Source organism: Ranitomeya imitator, chromosome 1 (assembly GCF_032444005.1).
Source record: "Ranitomeya imitator isolate aRanImi1 chromosome 1, aRanImi1.pri, whole genome shotgun sequence".
In the NCBI taxonomy this organism is placed as follows: Eukaryota; Metazoa; Chordata; class Amphibia; order Anura; family Dendrobatidae; genus Ranitomeya; species Ranitomeya imitator.
The window spans coordinates 710,833,134-710,853,102 of NC_091282.1; the positions used below are offsets into that span (position 1 = coordinate 710,833,134).

The 19,969-nt window shown below is 43.1% G+C and overlaps 1 protein-coding gene across 1 annotated transcript in view; it reads right to left on the reverse strand.

The window, feature by feature from the left end:
• Positions 1-19,969, reverse strand: part of CFL2 (cofilin 2) — a 70,979-nt gene that overhangs the window by 19,063 nt on the left and 31,947 nt on the right. The window contains exon 2 of the mRNA XM_069732111.1: positions 1,018-1,325. Within this exon, the coding sequence (XP_069588212.1) occupies positions 1,018-1,325 (308 nt within the window). The remainder of the gene's footprint in view (positions 1-1,017; positions 1,326-19,969) is intronic.

Below are 19,969 nucleotides of genomic sequence, written 5' to 3' on the forward strand. Positions count from 1 at the left end.
AAGTTTGAAAATGGCAAATTTAACATTTTTCTCATATTTCTGATATTTTTTGTAAATAAACACAAAATATATCAACCAAAATGTACCATTATCATAAAGTATAATGTGTCACGAAAAACAATCTCAAAATCACTGGAATTTGTTGAAGCATTCCAGAGTTATTACCACATAAAGTGACACTGGTCAGATTTCATTTGGCCCTGTCACTAAGGGGTTAGTTATGAGATGTTGCTTTTTGTGAACAAGAAGTATAAAAAACCCATTGAACTGGTTTGTACTGGTGAAGATTACCATCAGGATCATTTGGTGAGTTTCCTATTTAGACATCTTTTCTATCGAGGTTCCTTGTTCCTTCTTCCCTATTAGCTAGTCCTCAGAGGTTAAATTGAATATTTTGCAGCAGAAAAAAATACTCCTTTTGAAATTTTTACTGACTAGTGAAGAAAAATTATGTAATTTACAAAAATTTCTATGGAATCGTAAATGGCTGGGAAAATATTTGATATAAAAAAGACATGAGATAAGGTCGACTTTAGCCAGATTGCCATAGTGCTGTCAGATATTAGTAGTCTGTTGACCTAACCTAACAGCATCGTATGGATTAGGGCCTCCATCGGTCTGTGACTACTGTTAGTTGGGGTTATTTGACCTGTGGTCGAGCTGGAACTTGTGGACGTAAATCAGAATGTTCCCCTGACTCCGTCATTGACTTCAATTAGCATAGCAGAGTTCGAAACATGCAACTTTGCAGTTGGGTCCATCCTTTAGCCAGACACAATGGCAAAGTAAACAATGGTATGCAGTGCAATTTTGTCTAGCTAAAAAGATGGACACCACTGACAATGAGCTCAGTGGAGGTCAAAGTTGCATGTTTTGGACTCCACTTGGGGGAAGGAGACAAATACACGTTCTGAACCGTGAGCTAAATCTAAATGATCTCAAATTAAAATAGGGTTGTTAAAAGGATGTACCCCAGCATCTGCTCTGTTGTTTACCACACCATTTTAAGGAATGTACCAGAAGATGAAGACAAGATCCTCTTTCTTGGACTCCTTGGTCTCATAAGTAGCATCATACAGTCCATATCGACAGTCGTCAAGAGGCAGAAGGTTGACAAAGGTCCTGTATGGGTCCTCAACTGTACTTCCAATATCTCCCACCAATATTTGCTTGGCCTCCTCCACAATTATTTCACGTTTATCGGGGCTCAGGCAAAACAGTACAGCCTTCTTCCTTTTCTTTATCTCTTCAGAAGACTGAGCTTTTCTCACTTTCATCTCATTGAAAACTTTGATAACTTCATCATTTACTGTGACACCAGATGCCTGTTTAGAAACATAAATACAAAATTAGACTTCCTCTTTGCCCAAATAATAACATTTTCAAATACCCAGGTTTTATTGTTTGCATAATGCTCCAGAATTGAAAACAATTAAAAGAATAGACATTTTTGTTTTTGTACCTGGTTGCCTATTAGAATACTCATTTTATACATTTTCCCTTTGCTGTTCAGGTTTGTGAATCCTTTGTCATGTCCCTGCCTATTATGAGCTGTATTGGCTACAAAGGGAAGTCATTTTTACACTTAGAGATATTGGTATAGGAAGTAAGGCCCTGGACAACATTTTTTGGGCCATGAAAATGTAGAACACAGATAGATATGGCCTTACTGCCAGAGAATTCCTAACAAAATATAACATTACAGTGTCCTGATTGTTAGGGTATGTGCACACGTTGCGGATTCAAGTGCGGATTCTTCCGCGTGGATTCTGCCCTGCGTTTTACCTGCGGATTTACTGTGGATTTTTTGCAGATTTTGTGCGGAATTCGTCTGCGTTTTTACACCTGCGGAATCCTATAAAGGAATCAGGGTTTCAGCCCCTACATTATACTGCTCTCTGATTACATAGCAAAAATCTGCTGAACGATTCCCTTTAAAAAGAATAGCATATTCGTCCCGCTACATTTAGCCCAACTTGGGTCTCTCCCTAAGGTGGCTAGCATATATATATTTGCTATGACACTTTAGCAAAAAATGCGCGTGAATAGAACATCTTTTTTATAAGCCTGTTTATCCTACAAGTTGTGCTTTTGTGGGGCCTTTTTCTGTCGCCCACTTGTTTTATACTTTGACAGTTTAGTTCCAGTTTTATGTTAGTTTCTATACACATCTCCTTAATCTCCTGAACCTCCTGTCAATCAGCTGACAACAAGTGCTATAATATTTCATGTTTGTCTTTGGCTGACATACTGGCGTACAATCCATGCGCTCTGCCTTGACGATCATTGCCAAATGAAAAGCCAAACATGCTTCTAGCACATGGACAAGGTTAGAGCAGCTCATATGACATGTCCATTTGTTTCTTTACAGTAGGTGAAGTAAATTGCTAAAACATCAATCCTATACAGCATGTAAGACGGATGAGTGCTTGATACAGAAATGAATGGACACATCCATATTATGTTAGCTTGTTACATGAGCCCCATCAGAGAATGATGATTATAGAGAAGTAGCCACATGTGACAAACTACAAGTAAAACTAGTGTAGCCAGATCCAACCTTAGTTTGCTGCATTCTTTTCTCAGCTTTTTGTTACCTATGTTGCAGAAAGGTGTGTCACAGTCCAATTTATCTAAACGGTAGTGATGAGCGAATACACTCGTTACTCGAGATTTCCCGAGCACGCTTGGGGGTCCTCAGAGTATTTTTTAGTGTTCGGAGATTTAGTTTTTCTTGCCGCAGCTGATAGCCAGCCTGAGTACATGTGGGGGTTGCCTGCTTGCTAGGGAATCCCCACATGCAATCAAGCTGGCTATCAGATGTACTGTAAATCATTCAGCTGCGGCAAGAAAAACAAAAACTCCGAGCACTAAAAAATACTCGGAGGACCGCCGAGCATGCTCGAGAAATCTCGAGTAACGAGTATATTCACTCATCACTACTAAATGGAACTTGCAGAAATCAATGTGCTTGACAGCAAACAACCCAAATCAGAAATTCTTGCTGGGAAATTTTCTGCATTAGAATCTACCCTATCAGATATCAAAGCTGATGTCTTTCTGCCACCCAGATTGTCTCCTGATCGCTGTGAAACCTTTCCTGGTTATCCTTTTCACTATGCAGCAATTTGCTTCAGTAAACTATACAGGGTAGCCAGCAATCCATTAATTTCAGGACAGTCTGTATTTTTTTTGTGGTGTCCATGTATAGCGTTGCCTTTTTTTTTTTAGTTAGAAGAGCTTTTACAGATTACGCCACATTCACAGTTGTATTCAGCCATTCCATTTTGTTCTGTTTTGAGAAACTAATGACCAAAACGGATCCATTGATCATTACTCCGGCGTTTGTCTGGGTTCTGTTATTTGTTTGTTTTTAGAACAGAAGTAAAAGTGCAGATTGCAGAACTTCTTTTCCCATCTACCATATAATTGTCTAAGGGTCACTTCTGTCTGTCAGTCTGTCTGTCTTTCTGTCTGTCTGTCACAGATATTCATTCATGGCAAAACAGCCACGACCAATCAGCGACGGGCACAGTCCGGTGGCAAAATGGCCGCTCCTTACTCCCCGCAGTCAGTGCCCGCTCCGTACTCCCCTCCAGTCAGCGCTCAAACAGGCTTAATAACAGCGCTAATGGACCGCGTTATGCCGCGGTGTAACGCACTCCATTAACGCTGCTATTAACTCTGTGTGACCAACGTTTTACTATTGATGCTGCATATGCAGCATCAATAGGAAAACGATCTAATGTTAAAAATAATAATAATAAAAAGGTTATTCTCACCCTCCGACGTGGCGCGCTATAATTGGCGGTGCAAGTGGCAGGTTCCAGGGGCCAAGAATGCTATGCGAGAAGGACCTGCCATGATGTCACAGTTATGTGACTGCGACATCATCACAGGTCCTGCGCTCATACCAACCCTGGGACCGGAAGCTGCCGTGTGCACCGCACACAGGCGCCAGGACTTCAAGGGGCCCTCAGAAGGTGAGTATATGTTTATTTTTTATTTTACGTCTTTTTTAAACACGCATATAGTGCCCACATTGCTATATACTACGTGGGCCGTGTTATATACTACATCTCTATGCTATATACTATGTCGCTGGACAATATACAACGAGACTGTGCAATATACAATGTGACTGTCCAATATACTACGTGCTCTGTGCTATATACTACGTAGCTGTGCAATATACTATGTGGCTGTGTCGGTTCTGTTATATGCTGCGTCTACTGTGCAATATACTACGTGGCTCTGTTATATACTTCGTGGCAGTGCAATATACTACGATATACGACGTGGCTATGTTATATACTACGTGGCTCTGCTATATACTAAGTGGCTGACCAATATACTACGTGCCTGTGCAATATACTACGTAGCTGTGCAATACACTACGTGGCTATGTTATATACTACGTGGCTGTGTTATATACTACGTAGCTCTGCTATATACTACGTACGCTGTGTTACATACTACGTAGCTCTGTTATATACTACGTCGGTTGTGTTATATACTACGTCACTGTGCAATATAGTACGTAGCCTGTGCTATATACTACCTACATATTCTAGAATAGCCGATACGTTAGAATCGGGCCACCATCTAGTTCTAAATAAATGGACATATAATGGAACCCAGATGGACCATCATGTAACGTATTTATGACGTCTAGCAATAGAATTGCTCTGCTCTTATAATGGAACAACGGAATTAGAGATACTGAAGTGAACAGAGCTGATGTGAAATTATTTGTCAATGTTTGCACATACTAGAATTACTGGGCTCTGGAAAAGCTAGCTCACAACCCCTGTGAGATTAGTCATGTTGGTACATAATGGTTATCAATCAAATACTGTAACCATTAATAACTAGATAACATGAGGAACACCTTATAGTATCTGATATTTTAATTTTAGAGAAGATGATTCTTTTACCTTTTTGAGAACACAATTTGTGCCGCAATTTTAGTTGCCTTTACATCAGTGAACCGTTATCTATTATATAATTGTCTAAGGGTCATTTCCGTCTGTCCTTCTGTCTGTCTGTCACGGATATTCATTGGTCGCAGCCTCTGTCTGTTATGGAAATCCAAGTCGCTGATTGGTTGTGGCAAAACGCCCACGACAATTGCCCGACCAATCAGCGACGGGCACAGTCCAGTGGCAAAATGGCCGCACCTTCCTCCCTACAGTCAGTGCCCGCTCTATACTCCCCTCCAGTCAGCCCTCACACAGAGTTAATGGCAGCGTTAATGGACCGCGTTATGCCGCGGCGTAACGCACTCCATTAACTCAGCTATTAACCCTGTGTGACCAACTTTTTACAATTGATGATGTGTATGCAGCATCAATAGTAAAAAGATCTAATGTTAAAATTAATAATAATAATACAAAAAGGTTATTCTCACCCTACGATGTGGTGCGCTGTCCTCGGCAGTGCAAGCGGAAGGTTCCGTTGCCAAGGATGCTATGCGAGAAGGACCTTCCATGACATCACGGTCATGTGACCGCAACTGCATCACAGGTCCTGCGCTCATACCAACCCTGGCTCCAGAAGCTGCCGCGTGCACCACACACAGGCGCCAGGACTTCAATTGGCCTTCGGAAGGTGAGTATACATTTATTTTTAGTCTATTTTTAACAACACATATAGTGCCCACATTGCTATATACTACGTGGGCTGTGTTACATACTGCGTGGGCTGAGTTATATACTACATGGCTGCTATGTACTACATGGGCAGCGTTATATACTATGTGGGCAATATTATATACTGCGTGGGCTGCGTTATATACCACATGGCTGCTATCTACTATGTGGGCAGTGTTATATACTATGTGGGCAATGTTATGTACTGCATGGGCGGCGTTATATACTGCATGGCTGCTATATACTACGTGGCCAGTGTTATATACTATGTGGGCAATGTTACATACTGTGTGGGCTGTGTTATATACTGCGTGGCCACTGTTATATACTGCATGGCCTGTACTAACGCATCGGGTATTCAAGAATATGTTGTGGCCTGTGCTATATACTATGTGGCTGCTATATACATACATATTCTAGAATACCCGATGCGTTAGAATCGGGCCACCATCTAGTCTATCAATAATTGTCTGGAAAACCACATTCATTTTACTTTATCAGATTTTCTCCAATTTATAGATGATATATCTGAAGCGATATTCTCGGACGTGTAAATTATTTCATTTTCTATATCTGGTGGAATTAATCCTATTAGTCATAGGACAGTTATACTGGGATTAACCCCTTAGCGACCGCCGATACGCCTTTTAACGGCGGCCGCTTATGGTACTTAAACCACAGCGCCGTTAATTAACGGCGCTGTGGAAAAAGTCCATAGCGCCCCCCAGAGGCCGATTTTCTCCGGGGTCTCAGCTGCCGAGGGTAGCCGAGACCCCAGAGAACATGATTCGGGGTTTTTTTAACCCACCCCGCATTTGCGATCACCGGTAATTAACCGTTTACCGGCGATCGCTAAAAAAAAACAAAAAAACGCGATCTCTTTTTAATTTCTCTGTCCTCCGATGTGATCGCACATCGGAGGACAGAGAAAAGGGGTCCCAGGTGGCCCCCCAATACTCACCTAGCTCCCCCGATGCTCCTCGTGTCTCCCGGTGGGCGCCGCCATCTTCAAAATGGCGGGCGCATGCGCAGTGCGCCTGCCGGCCGGCACCGGTACAGTCTTTGGGGTCTCGGCTGCCGGGGGTAGCCGAGACCCCAAAGAGCATGATCGGGGTCGGTATTACCGACCCCTGTTTTGCGATCGCCGGTAATTAACTGTTTACCGGCGACCGCAAAAAAAAAAAAAAAGTAAAGTGTAATTCTCTGTCCTCTGATGTGATCGCACATCAGAGGACAGAGAAATAGGGGGATTCGGGGACCCTAGCATACTCACCTAGGTCCCTGGATCCTCTTGCTGCTCCTCCTGGCCGCCGGCAGAAGAACATGGCGGACGCATGCCCAGTGCGCCCGCCATCTGTCTCCATCTGCCGGCCGGCAGGAGAACAGCAGTTGGGGCTAAAATTAGGGTTAGGGGTAGGGTTAGGGGTAGGGGTAGGGCTAGGGTTAGGGCTAGGGTTAGGGTTAGGGTTGGGGCTAAATTTAGGGTTAGGGATGGGGCTAAATTTAGGGTTAGGCTTCTTTCACACTTACGTCGGTACGGGGCCGTCGCAATGCGTCGGCCCGACATACCGACGCACGTTGTGAAAATTGTGCACAACGTGGGCAGCAGCTGTAGTTTTTCAACGCATCCGCTGCCCAATCTATGTCCTGGGTAGGAGGGGGCAGAGTTACGGCCACGCATGTGCGGTCAGAAATGGCGGATGCGACGTACAAAAAAACGTTTCATTGAACTTTTTTTGTGCCGACGCTCCGCCAAAACACAACTGATCCAGTGCACGACGGACGCGACGTGTGGCCATCCGTCACGATCCGTCGGCAATACAAGTCTATGGGCAAAAAACGCATCCTGCGGGCACATTTGCAGGATCCGTTTCTTGTCCAAAACGACGGATTGCGACGGAATGCCAAACGACGCAAGTGTGAAAGTAGCCTTAGGGCTAGAGTTAGGGTTGGGGCTAAAGTTAGGGCTAGGGTTGGGGCTAAAGTTAGGGTTAGAGCTGGGATTAGGGTTAGAGTTTGGATTAGGGTTAGGTTTGGGATTAGGGTTAAGGTTAGGGTTGTGATTAGGGGTGTATTGGGATTAGGGTTAGGTTTGAGGTTAGGGTTGAGATTAGGATTAGGGGTGTGTTGGATTTAGGGTTTTGATTAGGGTTATGGTTAGGGTTGACATTAGGGTTGTTTTGGGGTAAGGGTTGTGATTATGGTTAGGGTTAGTGATTAGGATTATGGATCAGGTTGGGATTAGGGTTACGGGTGTGTTGGGGTTAGGGTTGGAGCTAGAATTGGGGGGTTTCCACTGTTTAGGTACATCAGGGGGTCTCCAAACACGACAGCCAATTTTGCGCTCAAAAAGTCAAATGGTGCTCCCTCCCTGCTGAGCTCTGCCGTGCGCCCAAACAGTGGGTTACCCCCACATATGAGGCATCAGCGTACTCGGGATAAATTGGACAACAACTTCTGGGGTCCAATTTCTCTTGTTACCCTTGTGAAAATAAAAACTTGGGGGCTACAAAATCTTTTTTGTGAAAAAAAAATTATTTTTTATTTTCACGACTCTGCATTCTAAACTTCTGTGAAGCACTTGGGCATTCAAAGTTCTCACCACACATCTAGATAAGTTCCTTGGGGGGTCTAGTTTCCAAAATGGGGTCACTTGTGGGGGGTTACTACAGTTTAGGTACATCAGGGGCTCTGCAATCGCAACATAATGCCCACAGACCATTCTATCAAAGTCTGCATTCCAAAAAGGCGCTCCTTCCCTTCCGAGCTCTGCCGTGCGCCCAAACAGTGGTTTACCCCCACATATGGTGCATCAGCGTACTCGGGATAAATTGGACAACAACTATTGCAGTCCAATTTCTCCTGTTACCCTTGTGAAAATAAAAACTTGGGGGCTACAATATCTTTTTTGTGGAAAAAAAATTATTTTTTATTTTCACGACTCTGCATTCTAAACTTCTGTGAAGCACTTGGGCATTCAAAGTTCTCACCACACATCTAGATAAGTTCCTTGGGGGGTCTAGTTTCCAAAATGGGGTCACTTGTGGAGGGTTTCTACTGGTTAGGTACATCAGGGGCTCTGCAAACGCAACATAATACCCGCAGACCATTCTATCAAAGTCTGCATTCCAAAACGGCGCTCCTTCCTTCCGAGCTCTGCCGTGCGCCCAAACAGTGGTTTACCCCCACATATTGGGTATCGACGTACTCAGGAGAAATTGCACAACAACTTTAGTGGTCTAATTTCTCCTGTTACCCTTGTGAAAATAAAAATTTGTGGGCAAAAAGATCATTTTTGTAGAAAAAATGCAATTTTTTTTTTCACGGCTCTACGTTATAAACTTCTGTGAAGCACTTGGGGGTTCAAAGTGCTCACCACACATCTAGATAAGTTCCTTAAGGGGTCTAGTTTCCAAAATGGTGTCACTTGTGGGGAGTTTCCACTGTTTAGGCACATCAGGGGCTCTCTAAACGTGACATTGCGTCCGATCTCAATTCCAGCCAATTCTGCATTGAAAAAGTCAAACGGCGCTCCTTCACTTTCAAGCTCTGCGGTGCGCCCTAACAGTTGTTTACCCCCACATATTGGGTATCAGCGTACTCAGGAGAAATTGCACAACAACTTTTGTGGTCTAATTTCTCCTGTTACCCTTGTGAAAATAAGAATTTGTGGGCGAAAAGATCATTTTTGTGTAAACAAAAGCGATTTTTTATTTTCACGGCTCTACGTTATAAACTTCTGTGAAGCACTTGGGGGTTCAAAGTGCTCACCACACATCTAGATAAGTTCCTTAAGGGGTCTAGTTTCCAAAATGGTGTCACTTGTGGGGAGTTTCCACTGTTTAGGCACATCAGGGGCTCTCTAAACGTGACATTGCGTCCGATCTCAATTCCAGCCAATTCTGCATTGAAAAAGTCAAACGGCGCTCCTTCACTTCTAAGTTCTGCGGTACGCCCTAACAGTGGTTTACCCCCACATATGGTGTATTGGCGTATTCAGGAGAAATTGCATAACAAAATTTATGGTTACATTTCTGTTTTTACACTTGTGAAAATAAAAAAAAATGGTTCTGAATTAAGATGTTTGCAAAAAAAAGTTAAATGTTCATTTTTTCCTTCCACATTGTTTCAGTTCCTGTGAAGCACGTAAAGGGTTAATAAACTTCTTGAATGTGGTTTTGAGAACCTTGAGGGGTGTAGTTTTTAGAATGGTGTCACACTTCATTATTTTCTATCATATAGACCCCTCAAAATGACTTCAAATGTGATGTGGTCCCTAAAAAAAAATGGTGTTGTAAAAATGAGAAATTGCTGGTCAACTTTTAACCCTTATAACTCCCTAACATAAAAAAATTTTGTTTCCAAAAATTGTGCTGATGTAAAGTAGACATGTGGGAAATGTTATTTATTAACTATTTTTCGTGACATATCTCTCTGATTTAAGGGCATAAAAATACAAAGTTTGAAAATTGCAAAATTTTAAAAATTTTCGCCATATTTCCGTTTTTTTTCATAAATAATCGCAAGTAATATCGAAGAAATGTTACCACTAACATGAAGTACAATATGTCACGAAAAAACAATCTCAGAATCAGCGGGATCCGTTGAAGCGTTCCAGAGTTATAACCTCATAAACTGACAGTGGTCAGAATTGCAAAAATTGGCCTGGTCATTAAGTACCAAATTGGCTCTGTCACTAAGGGGTTAATATTAGAGATGTTTTCCAAGGTTTCAAGAGATTGTCCAGCTTAAAAAAAAAAAAGCAAAACAAAACTGAACAACCTCTTTTAAAAACTCCAGTGGAAAAAAAAGCACACCATTATCGAAAGTTAAGATTTAATAGTATTTGTTATAATGTTCAGAATTCCCATCTATTATTCAGGGTAGAGAACAATTGTCTCATGTACAGTATTACACAGTGTACTACTTCCTCTTCCCTGCAAAACCAAAGAAATGACCCAGAGCATAAGTTAGTAAATGTATAATGTGTAAGAGCACGCTCACATAGTGGCCATTTCACAGACAAAATCCAAGAAGAAAACAAAGGAGCATATACCCTGAAATAAGTAAATAGTAATAATACTGTACATGTAAATAGAACGCTATCTTGATTAAAAAAAAAAATTAAAAGCCATCTCACCACGACAAGGTGCACCCAACCAGGACGCTCCTATCCTGTCACTAATATTAAAAATTAGAACAATTGTCTCTTACTTTGGAGGACCGATCATGTCCAGCATTACTCAGTGTGCTACTTCATTTCCCCTGTGGTGACAAAGGAGGGCAATAAAACACTTGACTCCTGGTTTCCCCACTAATTACAACAGATTGCTGGAGGCCCAAAAGAGAGACCCTTCTAACAAGCAAGGATTGTCTAAAGGAGAGATCCCTTAGCCCCTTAGTAACAAAGCCTGTAATGTTGCAAGACAAATTTTATTTTTAATATCACTATTTAGGGTGTATTGTATTTAAAAACACTTACATTTCTACATTTCTTTGGGGAGATAGGGAAGAAACAAATAAAAATCTCAATATATACTGTATATGTGATACATACAACTTTTTATAACTTTATATTCTATTTTTGGGAGACAGTGACCAAAACTGCATGTCTGGAATTGTAAGTTGTTCATCATGCACGATAAATTAAGTGTAAATTTATAGTTGGGCTGGTTTCTGGTGCAGCCATACCATTAATTTATACTTTTGAATTTTTAGAGTAAGTTCACACTGGGCGATTTTGCTGATTTTTTTTTTCTGCAGCAAACCCTGATTTCTTGTCAGGAAAGAAGCTGTGGCAAAAATGCATGTTTTGGTGCGTTTTTGTTGCTGTTTTGGTACGGTTTTTTTAATGCGTTTTTGGGGCTAACTTGTGCATTTTTGTGCATGCCAATAAAGTTAGATGCCCCCAAAGAAAAAAAAATTACTTCCTGTGGAACCATACCTCTAGATCCTTTGAAAAACCGGCAATAAATATGAAGCGTAGATAGATAGAATAGGTATATACACATAGAATTTATATATAGAGAGAGATAGAGATAGATAGATAGATAGATAGATAGATAGATAGATAGATAGATAGATAGATAGATAGATAGATAGATAGAGATGTCAGTGACATATATATTACATAGATATATAGAGGAAAAGCCAGCAATTCATTTGCCGTGTACAGTAATATCACAGAGTGACAGGTTAAAATAGATAGCATAGATATATACTGACACACACACACACACATATATATATATATATATATATATATATATATATATAATATGTGTGTGTGTGTGTGTGTGTGTGTGTGTGTGTGTGTGTGTGTGTGTGTGTGTGTGTGTGTGTATATATATATATATATATATATATATATATATATATATATATATATATATATATACATACACAGTCATGGCCAAAAGTATTCACACCCCTGCAATTCTGTCAGATAATACTCAGCTTCTTCCTGAAAATAATTGCAAACACAAATTAGTTGGTATTATTATCTTCATTTAATTTGTCTTAAGTGAAAAAAACACAAAAAGAATTGTCCTAGAGCCAAATTGGATATAATTCCACACCAAATATAAAAAAGGGTGGACAAAAGTATTCACACTGTTCGAAAAAATCATGTGATGCTTCTCTAATTTGGGTAATTAACAGCACCTGTAACTTACCTGTGGCACCTAACAGGTGTTGGAAATCACTAAATCACACTTGCAGCCAGTTGACATGGATTAAAGTTGACTCAACCTCTGTCCTGTGTCCTTGTGTGTACCACATTGAGCATGGAGAAAAGAAAGAAGACCAAAGAACTGTCTGAGGACTTGAGAAACCAAATTGTGAGGAAGCATGAGCAATCTTAAGGCTACAAGTCCATCTCCAAAGACCTGAATGTGCCTGTGTCTACCGTGCACAGTGTCATCAAGAAGTTTAAAGCCCATGGCACTGTGGCTAACCTCCCTAGATGTGGACGGAAAAGAAAAATTGACAAGAGATTTCAACGCAAGATTGTGTGGATGTTGAATAAAGAACCCCGACTAACATCCAAAGAAGTTTAAGCTGCCCTGCAGTCCGAGGGTACAACAGTGTCAACCCGTATTATCCGTCGGCATCTGAATGAAAAGGGACTGTAAGGTAGGAGACTCAGGAAGACCCCACTTCTTACCCCGAGACATAAAAAAGCCAGGCTGGAGTTTGCCAAAACTTACCTGAAAAGGCCTAAAATGTTTTGGAAGAATGTTCTCTGGTCAGATGAGACAAAAGTAGAGCTTTTTGGGCAAAGGCATCAACATAGAGTTTACAGGAGAAAAAAAGAGGCATTGAAAGAAAAGAACACGGTCCCTACAGTAAAACATGGCGGAGGTTCCCTGATGTTTTGGGGTTGCTTTGCTTCATCTGGCACTGGACTGCTTGACCGTGTGCATGGCATTATGAAGTCTGAAGACTACCAACAAATTTTGCAGCATAATGCAGGGCCCAGTGTCAGAAAGCTGGATCTCCCTCAGAGGTCATGGGTCTTCCAGCTGGACAATTACCCAAAACACACTTCAAAAAGCACTAGAAAATGGTTTGAGAGAAAGCACTGGAGACTTCTAAGGTGGCCAGCAATGAGTCCAGACCTGAATCCCATAGAACACCTGTGGAGAGATCTAAAAATGGCAGTTTGGAGAAGGCACCCTTCAAATATCAGGGACCTGGAGCAGTTTGCCAAAGAAGAATGGTCTAAAATTCCAGTAGAGCATTGTAAGAAACTCATTGATGGTTACCGGAAGTGGTTGGTCGCAGTTATTTTGGCTAAAGGTTGTGCAACCAAGTATTAGGCTGAGGGTGCCAATACTTTTGTCTGGCCCATGTTTAGAGTTTTGTGTGAAATTATCAATGTTTTGCTTTTTGCTTCATTCTCTTTTGTGTTTTTTCATTTAAGACAAATTAAATGAAGATAATAATACCAAAGAATTTGTGTTTGCAATCATTTTCAGGAAGAAAATGAGTATTATCTGACAGAATTGCAGGGGTGTGAATAGTTTTGGCCATGACTGTATATACGGTATATATAACATATAGATAGAAGAAAAGCTAGCAATTCATGTGCCCTGTACTGTAAAATCACAGCAGGAGCCGCCAGCATAGAAGAGATGGATTACATACAGTATATGCATATAGAATAGATAGTTACAGTATATAGTTGTCAAGGACATATACAATTAGTACAGCGTGTGTGCAGCTTACTGTACATGTATTTAATTATTAAAGATTATTTTTCTGAAAAAAAATGCTGTGGGCTCCCGCGTAATTTTCGTAAGCAGCAGAGAGAAAGCCGATGGCTGGGGGCAGATATGTATAGCCTGGGAAGGGGGTAATACCCATGGAGCTTCCCAGACTATTAATATCAGCTTACAGCTGTATACTTAGCCCTTACTTGACATTAAAATGGGGGACCCTAAGAATAAATTACGTAGGTTCCACTTATAATTAATAACTAGCTAAAGCTATGCAGACAGCTGTGAGCTGATATTAATAGCCTAGCAAGGGGCAATGGATAGTGGCACCACCCAGGCTAAAAACATCAGCTCTCAGCAGCCCCAGAAAAGGCGCATCTCTAAGATGTGCCAATTCTGGAACTTGGCCTCGCTCTTCCCACTTACGGTGGTGGCAAGTGGGGTGCTAGTTGGGGGGGTTGATGTCACCTTTGTATTGTCAAGTGACATCCAGCCCCGAGGTTAGTAATGGAGAGGCATCAATAAGACGCCTCCATTACTAACCCCTTAGTCACATTATAAGAAAACACAGACACCCAGAAAAAGTCCTTTAATTGAAAGAATGACACAGATTCCTTTAATAATCTTAATTAAACCATACTTACGACCTTGCCCATTTCCACCAAGCCCTCGTTCTCCTGTAACAAACCAAAAATTAAAAACAGCAATATCCCTCACCTATCCGTCGTTCTGTTCCACGCCGTAATCCATGTCTGGGGGTGAAATCGTTTTCATCCTGGACAGTGCCAAGGTATGACCATCCAGGCTGAGAACCACTGGTGAATGAGCTGCTTGAAGCACAGAATCAGTGACCGGTGGTGACATCATCGAGGTTACCTCCAGTCACTGACTCTCCGTTCCCAGATGGGATGAACTGTGGTGACCTCAGTGAAATCCCCACTAGCACCGTGAGAAAGTCACACGGTGCACAGACGAGTTCACTGGGAGAATTTCACAGCAATGAATTTGAACTGTGGATGAACTCGCCTGTACACCGTGCAACTTTTTCATGGTGCTAGTGGATCGCCCCCAGACACAGGGCCACGGGTTCTCGGTACCGGGCCCCTCTGGTTCGGTGCTGAGGCTGTCACGGTGGCTAGGCCCGGTCCGTGACCCTGCTAAGGGGCGTCCAATGGAGGTGGTTATACAGTCTGTCAGGGGTTCGTGATGCCACCTGTGGTGTTCGGTCAGGGTGACCGACGCTGCTGTGGGGTCCACTGGGGTGATGGAATGGCAGCTGGATGGTATAACTTCCCACAGGTGAAGTGTGTCCCCAGGGCTTCCCAATAAGGTGGATGGTGATGGTGTGAGGTGCAGGCAATAACGAGGACACAGGGTTGCAGTCTCTTTACCTCTTTACTGTAGACTTCAGGATCCTCAATCCAGAGCACGTTTAACAGGGCTATCAGAGACCGGCCGGTCCGATGGGCACATCCAGAGTTCCCTTCGCAGATGGAAATCGTTGCCTACCACTAGCGCCTGTGTGTTGTAGTCCTACCCTGCTGAGCATTCGGAATAGTCCTCACAACTGCTGTTCTCGTTCGTTCGTTCTCTACAGCTCTCTCTCTTCAGTTCCAGATGTTACTAGTTTCTCGTCGCCCAGTATGTTTTGGCTAGGATGCACCCGTATGACGGGAAGGCTTGGAGGTCTTCCGGGACCCTAGAGACGCCCCTCTCCCAATGTTGCCCCCTATGTCTTCTTAGGAAATTTAAGGTAGACAGCCAACCTATAATTGATTGTCCGGCGGAGTTTGAAGTAAGGCTTGAAGTCAGTTACTCCTGCGGTGTTCCGGCCACCGACTACGCGCCTCAGTAAGATGTTGCCTCTCTTTATCGGCACGACTCTTACTGGCTCTACTTTGTGCTTGATCTCGTTTACACTGTTCCACAATATCCTTCCCCTCATGTCTCTCTCCTGGATACCGCCGCAGGGTGTGCAGGCGCGGTTCCGTTACGTTCTGTTCTGTTCGCTAGGCACCTGCCAGGTTCCCACACCTGACAGGGACCCCCCTGTGCCTTCTCCCTGCAACACCCCCTGCCACGGGATGTTGCCTGGTTCCAACCCAGTCAGCTTCTGACTAACTTCCTCCCCAGCCCCTAGTTTTACCAATGTGAGGAGTGGCCCAATAAATAAAGCCTTTTTCTCCCCCTAGTGGCCGGAGTGTGAAGTGTAATGTGTTCTGGTGATACCTGGTCAGGAGAACTCCTTAGTGCCATCAGACGTACCGCCACTCTCCTTAGCGGCAGAGTGCCATACTGCAACGACCAGGTCTCTGGGGCGCTGCACTAGCGGGGATCTCACCAAGGTCACTGCAGTTCTTCCCGTCTGGCCATGTTTCGTGAGATTTTGAGTGCAAACCTCCTTCCATCAGCAAGGGTATTGAAGATGAAACGTGGATGGGTCTTTCTGCATGATAATGATCCCAAGCACACCCCCATGGCAACGAAGGAGTGGCTTCGTAAGAAGCATATGAAGGTCCTGGAGTGGCCTAGCCAATCTCCAGATCTCAACCCCATAGAAAATCTTTGGAGGGAGTTGAAAGTCAATGTTGCCCAGTGACAGACCCAAAACATCACTGCTCTAGAGGAGATCCGCATGGACGAATGGGCCAACATACCACCAACAGTGTGTGCCCACCTTGTGAAGACTTACAGAAAACGTTTGACCTCTGTCATTGCCAACAAATGATATACAAAAAAATATTGAGATGAACTTTTGTTAATGACCAAATACTTATTTTCTACCATAATTTGCAAAATAAATCTTACCAAATCATACAAGGTGATTTTCTGGATTTGTTTTGTCATTTTGACTCTCATAGTTGTGGTCTACCTATGATGTCAATTACTGGCCTCTCATCTTTTTAAGTGGGAGAACTTGCACAATTGGTGGCTGACTAAATACTTTTTTTCTCAACTGTATGCGTCTTCCGTCCTTGTATATATGATTCCCATCCTGGTATATATGTCTTCCACCCTGGTATATATGTCCCCCATTCTTCCACTGTTCTTTCACACATGAAAGAATAAACGATTCTACCCACCTTGCTCCCGATCCAATGGCACTCAGTGTCCTCTTCGTTAGCCGGCAGCTGACTTCAGTGTGCAAGTGACATCACTGCCATGCGCCCTTAGTAACGGGCTAGCCAACATCAGCAGCTGGCCTCTGATTGGTCGGAAGCTTGTATCGCAGCGCATGGAGCCAGAGGGTTTCTGCGTTGCAATGCATTTCAGCTGAATGTGTGTCAATGGTGGGTCCACCTCCCGCGCTGGACAAATCGCACCCTCTGACACCACGATCTTTACACCCCTGGCTCTTGCATAAGATTATGCTGTGGGATATAGTAACATAGGGAAGGTGCACAGACAACAATCATGACCAATGAAGTGTGTGTGTGGAAAGACAGGGGTGTGCATGGAAGTTCCCAGCGTATGTTTGCAGCTATGTGCACAAACATAGTGTTAGTTTGAGCTGCTAAAGAGCAAGTACTACACATTGGTCCCTTAATATTCTGATTTCTAGATTATGATGTTAGACACTGCATCCGTAAAGTTTTTCATATGCATTTTTTGCAGCCTTCTATTATTATTTTTTTTATGCATTTTTTTCTTCTCTAGAAATGAAATCTTGTAATGTCTCACAGCAGCCCAAACAAGAGGATGGTGCTTTTGAAAAGAGAGGAAGTGCCGAAGCAAGACCAGTAACGCCCCTCTGACCGCACCACATGTGGGTATAATAAAAGTTATATTTTGTACTATGCAGACGGGTTGGGGACTTACTAAATGCTGTAAAAGAGGACTTAAAGGAACCAGTCATGTACAATTACGCTATTGACCTGCAAATATGGGGTTAATCTGCAGGTTAATAGCACCGTGTGGCCACAGCACTGAGAGCCCCGTTGCCGAGAGGAAATTAACTATATTCCCACCACCATGCTCACCCTTTCGGTCACAAGGGTGGTGCTGGCATGGTTTCAGTCACTGCTCTGTGCATAGAGAGGGGCAGCTGTAACCATGACACTGACCTTGACTGACAGTCGGCCCTAATGATTAGCGAGCTTACAGTCAGTCAGTGCTGGGGGCGCAGTTACAGCCGCTGCTCTCTATGCACAGAGCAGTGGTGTCAGAATGCTATGAACCTGCAGAATAACCCCATATCTGAAGGTTGACAGAATTATTTTATATGATCGGTTTCCTTTATCGGTGCTGGTCATACTTTATATTGGGAAAACCTGTGACAGCTTATGGTTAATCTTGGAGGGAATCATATGTTCCACCTGTAAAACTGGGAGGCCATGACGATCAGTCGATCAGTCGTGTCGCAACACAGCAAACAAAGAACTTGGCACTCGTAGCAAATAAACTATTATGATGGTTTATCGTAAAATGGAATCTCACAAAATATGCATAACGTTTCAGTCACACTGACCTTCTTCAAATGACAATAATACTGTTGGGGAAATTAGATGCCAATAAGAAAAAAAACACAGCAAGTAAAGAAGTACACTGCTTCAAGAAACCACCGGAGACTAGACGGAGGTGGACATGACTTGGGGATGGGTGGACTGAGAACTCCTGCAGCTTTTGTTTGTATTGTGGTGTAGATTTTAAACAAGAGTGTTGTTACTTTAAGAGGAAGTTTAGATGTTTGTGCCTGGTGTATTACTGTGAGGAGGGTGGGCTTATATAGGGGAGGCAACTCTGGCTCTCCCTCTTTCTCTCACAGGATGGACAGGAGGAAACATGTCTGCAGTTTCAGGGAGTATAATACTGGGGTTAGCACTTCACATTATAGCTGATAGGAGTACATTCACCTCACACTTCATGTATTAGTGTAGTATCAGCTCCTACATCCTATATGGGATCAATTTTACCTCAGAAATTCATGTAGCCGCCATGTTCCCTCATGTGTACCTCCCTGCAGACATGGCTGATATACTACTCCACATTCATCATGTATTAGTGTAGTCTCAGCTCTTACATCTTATTTGGGAGTAATATTACCTCAGAGAGTCATGTAGCTGCCATGTTCCTTCATGGGTCTGTTACAAGTTGCCTCACACACTGCAGAGACAGCTCCTGTGTGACCTCCTTAGAGACATGGCTGTTGTATCACATTTCTGCTGTATTATACAGAGTCTTCATGATTTTTGGATATATGTGTGATAGGTCAGAGCATTGACACATACAGTGTCTGCTATTGCTAGCGTGGAGCTGGGCAGTTACAGGTACTGGTAAGAGGGAGCAGTAACGGGATTGTATATATACACCGTATGTATATATATGACTAGATGGTGGCCCGATTCTAACGCATCGGGTATTCTAGAATATGTATGTCCACATAGTATATTGCCCAGCCACGTAGTATATTGCCCAGCCACGTAGTATATTGCCCAGCCACGTAGTATATTGCCCAGCCACGTAGTATATTGCCCATCCACGTAGTATATTGCCCATCCACGCAGTATATTGCCCAGTCACGTAGTATATTGTCCAGTCACATAGTATATTGCCCAGCCACGTAGTATATTGCCCAGTCACGTAGTATATTGCCCAGCCACGTAGTTCACGTAGTATATTGCCCAGTCACATAGTATATTGCCCAGCTATGCACAGAGCCACGTAGTATACAGCACAGAGCCACGTAGTATACTGCCCAGTCACGTAGTATACAGCACAGTCACGTAGTATACAGCACAGAGCCACGTAGTATACAGCACAGAGCCACGTAGTATACAGCACAGAGCCATGTAGTATATTGCCCAGTCACACAGTATACAGCACAGTCACGTAGTATATTGGCCAGTCACGTAGTATGCACCATATCCCTGTTAAAAAAAAAAAGAGAATTAAAATAAAAAAATAGTTACATACTCACCTCCTGGAGCCTCCGGATCGAAGAGGCTGGTTCCCGATGCTTGGCGCGCGGTCCGGTCTGAAGATTGCATTGCGGTCTCGCGCGATGATGACGTAGCGGTCTCGCGAGACCGTACGTCATCATCTCGCAAGACCGCAATGCATGCAGCGGTCACCGGGGCGTCGCGCGGAGCGGAAAAGGCC